The sequence below is a fragment of the Tachysurus fulvidraco genome, chromosome 1, assembly GCF_022655615.1.
Source record: "Tachysurus fulvidraco isolate hzauxx_2018 chromosome 1, HZAU_PFXX_2.0, whole genome shotgun sequence".
Lineage (NCBI taxonomy): Eukaryota > Metazoa > Chordata > Actinopteri > Siluriformes > Bagridae > Tachysurus > Tachysurus fulvidraco.
In genome coordinates, this window is record NC_062518.1 from 275,001 (window position 1) to 282,500 (window position 7,500).

General features: G+C 38.5%; 1 protein-coding gene across 4 annotated transcripts in view; it reads left to right on the top strand.

The window, feature by feature from the left end:
* Nucleotides 1–3,521: 3,521 nt before the first annotated feature.
* Nucleotides 3,522–7,500, top strand: part of cmtm4 (CKLF-like MARVEL transmembrane domain containing 4) — a 14,853-nt gene continuing 10,874 nt past the window's right edge. Inside the window, exons 1-2 of one of the 4 annotated variants that reach the window (XM_027160179.2) lie at nt 3,522–4,041; nt 6,378–6,619. In XM_027160179.2, the coding sequence (XP_027015980.1) occupies nt 6,434–6,619 (186 nt within the window). In that variant the 5' untranslated portion in view covers nt 3,522–4,041; nt 6,378–6,433. The remainder of the gene's footprint in view (nt 4,042–6,377; nt 6,620–7,500) is intronic. The other 3 variants (XM_047817364.1, XM_027160180.2, XM_027160178.2) reach the window with 3 other exon arrangements.

The window sequence follows — 7,500 nt, forward strand, 5'->3', positions numbered from 1 at the left end:
TCAGTCCGAGTCTCATGGAACGACTTGAGACATTTTCACTCTCTCGACTTCGTGTGACCTGATTAGACATTTTTTAGGTTGGTGTCGCAGAGCATTTTGGGTAATTTGTGCTCTGCAGTGACACGAAGTCTGTTTTCACCAGATAAAGAAGGTCAGGTCTAAAGCAGAGCAGCTCTTAAACTGGCACCGGGTGATGATGATGGTGGTGATGATGAAGATTTGTTACGGTTATTATTTAGTGGACGTGGATGAGCAGTGTGATGAGACGTACTGAAACACAGCTGCATCTCAAGTCATTTCTCTTTCGACTCTTAATTTTAAACCTGGTCTTGTTAAATGTGTGTGGAGAGCGAGCGGGAAACATTCCTCATAGTTCCACAGCAGCTCCGTGTAGGGAAATGATTCATGATGTTCTGATCTCAGATCTGTTAATGTACATTATAACGGGGTTTATGTGAGAATCAGAGAGGCTGAGAAGAAGTAGAAGGAAAACAAAACAAAAAAGGAATATTGGAACCAAAGAGTGTGTGTGTGTGTGTGTGTGTGTGTGTGTGTGGTGTGTGTGTGTGGCATCTTAAATACATCCCAGGTGGTGTTTCAGTTTAGTGGTTTTTTTCCACCTGGTGAACTCGTCATCATTCCATCTCTTGCACACTGTCTGTCTTCACTCGTCTGTCACACTGCATTCGTTCCTCTCACTATTCCCTTTGTCTCTTTAAGGGAAAAGACCACAAGGTGTGCAGAGTCTACCTTTTAATTTGGTATTCATTTTGCATGATTCTTCTTCTGATTTATTATTTTTCTGAATAAGGATGAAGATGGAGATTTTTTTTCTTCCTCTAAAGCACACAATCTGGACTAATGTACATTTTAGTTTTTAAAGCACTTCCAATAAAATGCATTAGTATTATATCTGCAGCTGTGTGTCAGTGTATGGCGTCTCGTCCACCTCACTGGTGAACAGTTTGTCACGTTTCCACACGTCTCCGTGTTAAAGGAGAATCCAGAGTTTGGGCTTTTAGCTGAACAGCAGGACATTATTGATGTCAGATTAAATGAAGACTTTCAAATTTTTTCCCTTCTTTTTTCCAGAGTTTCAGAGTTCAAGATCAACCTTGATTTTATTATTATTTTTATTATTATTTTTTTTTTTTTTACAATGAGCTTTGTATATAAATTGACCTGTATGAATAAATCTGTTGGGTGTGTAAGACACGTTAGATAGAGCAGGATTTTTTATTGGCGGAGTTTAAGATGCTGTGTAACTGAAGCACTTCCCCACTAGTCCACTTCCTGTATTAACGGGTTTTCACACGTTTTCTCTGTATTACATGCGTGTGACTGTAAGCCTTTCTCCTGATGCAGTATAACGGTTCCTCAGAGTCGCTCGCTTTTCTGCCAATAAAGCAAAAGGAAACAGCTTCAATAAATCATGCAGACTCCAATGCTGTCTCTGTCCTTATTCTGAGTCTCTGTCCTCCTTCTAGAAATGTCTTAGAGATTTTAGAGATTTTTTCATTGCAGTAATTTAATGGAAGGAGTCTCCAGTGTCAGGTGGTGTGTAACAGGAGCCTTTGGAGGACAATCAGCACTGCAACATGAGAAAAGTGACTCTGCTTCATCACACCATCATTACTTGTGTCCAGTGTCTGTAGATGGGCCACAAAAATAACGTTTCCAACCTTTTAGTATAAATTCATTACATTTATCTTCAGTCTTAAAGCAGAACCACAAGAATGTCTCCTATATAATGATTTTTTCACCTGCTAAGGAGGCTATGAAACATTACAACAGAAATGCTGCATTAATTAATGCTGCTTAGTAATCGTCAGTAAATGCGTTATTAGTCGGTACTGTGAGGTTTTTTTTAACTCCAATCTGGCAACCCGAGTCTGTGTTTACATTAGCAACAGCCGCTCCGCCATTTTCTACAACAAAGCGCGTCTCGGAGTAGCGATTATGACGTCACCGCTGCCGCAACCAATCAAATTCACGATTCCTTCTTGTATGCAAATAAGTTCAAACTTACGCTAAGCAACGATCAAACAGATTGGCTCCAGTAAATCTCTCTGACCAATAGTGTGGCGCGGCTCCGTGTCCGATGTCCCCCGGGTCCAAAAGCCTTCCATGTTACTTTGTCCCTGCGTTGCTCCTGTAGGTCTAATTAACATAAATTTAGCATTTTTTTTAATCTGAGGAAATGAAATGTGACATGAAAAAGTAAATTAATACAAAGAGTCTAAAGGGAAAAAGTTAAATGATGTGTTAAGTAGAAAATTTCATTTTAATTCAAACTTTATTGATCACATCCACAATGACTAACTATATAACATAAATATATACAATATAATTACATCAAAATTATTTCACTTCTGTACAAACATTATAAAAATATAAAGATGTAATATGAGGAATAAATACGATTAATCTGAGAAGAATTTGACAAAACATCTGTATAAACAGATGTATAATCAAACATCTGTATAAACAAACATCTGTATAAACAAACAGCTGTATAAACAAAACATATGTATAAGCAAAACAGATGTATAAACAAACATCTGTATAAACAAACAGCTGTATAAACAAAACATATGTATAAGCAAAACATCTGTATAAACAGATGTATAAACAAACATCTGTATAAACAAACAGCTGTATAAACAAAACATATGTATAAGCAAAACATCTGTATAAACAGATGTATAAACAAACATCTGTATAAACAAACATCTGTATAAACAAAACATATGTATAAGCAAAACATCTGTATAAACAAACAATTTATAAACAAACAGCTGTAATCAAACATCTGTATAAACAAAACATCTGAATAAACAAACAGCTGTAATCAAACATCTGTATAAACAAAACATCTTTTTATACATTGTTTGTATATAAAACTGGAAAAAGAGACTAAATAAAGACAATAAAAGGTTAATAAATACTGTATAACAGTTTATCGGTGATATCTAGGTCTGTTATTCACCACCATGGACATTAACACTTCATTAACACTCACTACTGTTATATTACAGCTCCACGTTTATAACCTGCACTGATTTACAGCTCATTTCAGTTGTAAGATAAATAAGATTTTAATGGAACATTTGCACATTCTACATTAATGTACAATTAGTGTTGTTGTTTTTATTTCCCTCAAATTGTTTGTTTTTTGTCTTTTTTTTATTTTTGGTTAGACAAATCTTTTTTATATTTATGCTGCTTCTTTATTGTTACTCAGCAAGACAAAGTCCATGTAAACTACAGAATCTGGAAATAAACCGGATTCTGATTCTAAATAAAAACAAAACTGACCCTAAATTGTTTCTATGTATTTTAATGGATCATTAAAATTATTATTGAATTACTTTCCACAGATTTTTTTTATTTCACTAAAAGCTAAAACAAAGAAGTTGAAACTTTTAAAAGTTTAACAAAATATACAAAAATGTGCAACTTGGCAACCCACGTCAGTTTTAGAGGAGGCAGGTTACACACACACACACACACACACACACACACACACACACACACACACACACACACACACACACACACACACACACACACACACACACACACACACACACACACTCCGGCCTTCTGTACATTCCCTAAAGCTCAGTGAGGATTTACACACCGCGTGTTTTTGGGTTTAATCCGGCTTCCGGTTTTGTGAGGAGTTTTTCCGGACCGTGCAGGGTGGAGACACAATAACAACAACAAGCATCACTTACACCACCAGCTCCATCAGAAGCTTCTACCATCAGCGTCGGAGAGTCAAAGAGTCAAAGAGTCGGAGAGTCAAAGAGTCGGAGAGTCAACGAGGCAGAGAGTCAGAGTGTTTGTGAGTCATGCCCCAGACTGAGGGACTGAAACGCTTCAGTCTGCACAATTCTGGAGAAAAACAGTAACATGAAGCTGACATTTCGAACCCAGGAGCTCTCGAGGAACTGAGAACATCTTCACCTTTTAAATTTGCACTCAGCAGCAGCTACAGTGTCCAGGTAGAGTCTCTAATGTCCTTCATCTCCACCTGTAAGTGTCTCTCTGAGTCAGTCTTTAATCTGTCTCCTGTTTACACTCCATTTGTTCCTTTATCTAAAACTCCATCCACACTTCCGTCCACCTGTTAGATCTTCATCTTCATCCCTCCATCTCTGTCCTCCACCACTGTAACTGAATCTCAAGATGTTTATTTATTTCTCACACAAACAGACATTTTTATAACACTGTTTGTAACAAACTCTTTGTAACGTGTTTTATAACACACATGTTTTTGTAACACAGACATTTTATATCACACACAGGTGTGTAACACACACAGATGTTTTATATCACACACAGGTGTGTAACACACACAGATGTTTTATATCACACACAGGTGTGTAACACACACAGATGTTTTATATCACACACAGGTGTGTAACACACACAGATGTTTTATATCACACACAGGTGTGTAACACACACAGATGTTTTATATCACACACAGGTGTGTAACACACACAGATGTTTTATATCACACACAGGTGTGTAACACACACAGATGTTTTATATCACACACAGGTGTGTAACACACACAGATGTTTTATATCACACACAGGTGTGTAACACACTCAGATGTTTTATATCACACACAGGTGTGTAACACACACAGATGTTTTATATCACACACAGGTGTGTAACACACACAGATGTTTTATATCACACACAGGTGTGTAACACACACAGACGTATTATATCACACACAGGTGTGTAACACACACAGATGTTTTATATCACACACAGGTGTGTAACACACACAGATGTTTTATATCACACACAGGTGTGTAACACACACAGATGTTTTATATCACACACAGGTGTGTAACACACACAGACGTATTATATCACACACAGGTGTGTAACACACACAGACGTATTATATCACACACAGGTGTGTAACACACAGACGTTTTATATCACACACAGGTGTGTAACACACACAGATGTTTTATATCACACACAGGTGTGTAACACACAGACGTTTTATATCACACAGGTGTGTAACACACACAGATGTTTTATATCACACACAGGTGTGTAACACACACAGATGTTTTATATCACACACAGGTGTGTAACACACACAGATGTTTTATATCACACACAGGTGTGTAACACACAGACGTTTTATATCACACACAGGTGTGTAACACACACAGATGTTTTATATCACACACAGGTGTGTAACACACAGACGTTTTATATCACACACAGGTGTGTAACACACACAGATGTTTTATATCACACACAGGTGTGTAACACACACAGATGTTTTATATCACACACAGGTGTGTAACACACAGACGTTTTATATCACACACAGGTGTGAAACACACAGATGTTTTATATCACACACAGGTGTGTAACACACACAGATGTTTTATATCACACACAGGTGTGTAACACACACAGATGTTTTATATCACACACAGGTGTGTAACACACACAGATGTTTTATATCACACACAGGTGTGTAACACACACAGATGTTTTATATCACACACAGGTGTGTAACACACACAGATGTTTTATATCACACACAGGTGTGTAACACACACAGATGTTTTATATCACACACAGGTGTGTAACACACACAGATGTTTTATATCACACACAGGTGTGTAACACACAGATGTTTTATATCACACACAGGTGTGTAACACACACAGATGTTTTATATCACACACAGGTGTGTAACACACACAGATGTTTTATATCACACACAGGTGTGTAACACACAGACGTTTTATATCACACACAGGTGTGTAACACACACACAGATGTTTTATATCACACACAGGTGTGTAACACACACACAGATGTTTTATATCACACAGGTGTGTAACACACAGACGTTTTATATCACACACAGGTGTGTAACACACACACAGATGTTTTATATCACACACAGGTGTGTAACACACACACAGATGTTTTATATCACACACAGGTGTGTAACACACACAGACTTTCTATATCACACACAGGTGTGTAACACACACACACAGAGATGTTTTATATTACACACAGGTGTGTAACACACACACACACACACAGATGTTTTATATCACACACAGGTGTGTAACACACACACAGATGTTTTATATCACACACAGGTGTGTAACACACACACACACAGATGTTTTATATCACACACAGGTGTGTAACACACACACAGATGTTTTATATCACACACAGGTGTGTAACACACACACACACACAGATGTTTTATATTACACACAGGTGTGTAACACACACACACACAGATGTTTTATATCACACACAGGTGTGTAACACACACAGTTGGAACTGTTTCTCTCTCTCAGCCCCTGAGTCTCTGCACTCTGGTTATCAGTGAAAAGCCCCTCGGTCGTGTGGGAGGATGAGGAGCAGCGATGAGGCTGAAGGTTTCGATGGCGAGGCCTCCAACACGGCGATGGTGTCGGGGGCCAACAGTCCGTATCAGCCAACCACAGAGCCGGTTCTCTCCCGGAGTGTGTTCAGGAGCATGAGCTGGAACCCACACTACCTCACGTCACAACTCGGCATCCTGAAGATCATCGAAGTGGTGAGTCCAAGGATCAGGAGAATAATGACGCTGTAATAAACTTCATATTATCTCCTAACCATCCATCACTGTGTGTTTACTGCCGTAGCTTTTATTCTGTACTGGAGCTTTGAGGCTAATGCTAATGCTAATGCTAATGTAAATAACAACAAATAACAGAAGTCTCGGGTCGAAATGACTGCCATCTACATTAACATTAACACGTACATCATGTGACAGACCCCTTACCCAGAGCGACGTGCATAAGTGTTTACATCTCTAACACTGAATACATTAATGCTGCTCACTGGGTTACAGACTTAAGATACCAGGAGTTTAAAACATTTGTTCAAAGTTACAATGAAAAAGTGTCAAAGTTTGTGTTTTTTTTTTCTTTTCTTTCTTTCTTTTTTTTTTAATACAGAAGATAAGGAAAGAAGTGTTAGTTAAAGTGTTTCCTGAATAAGTAGGTCTTCAACCATCGTATGAAAATATCCAGTGACTCAGCTGTCCGGACCTCTAGGGGAAGTTCATCCCACCACCTCGGTGTAGAACAGTGAAGAGTCTTGTAGTAAACTTCCCTCTTACCCTGAGAGATGGTGGGACCAGTGGGGCAGTGGTGTAGATCTAAGGGTGTGAAGTGCAGTGTGAGGAGTGATGGGGGCTTTGGGGTAAGAGGGAGATGGTCTGTTTGTGGCTTTGTAGGTCAGCATCAGTGTTTAAATCTGATGTGTTCAGCTACAGGAGCGAGAGGAGGAACACAGCAGTGTGGTGATGTGGAGAACTTTGGCAGGTAGAAAACAAGCCATGCAGCTGCATTATGGGTCATTTGTAGAGGACAGATTGTGTTCATAGGTAAACCTGCCAGCAGTGCATATAAACATTATAAACATCTATAAACA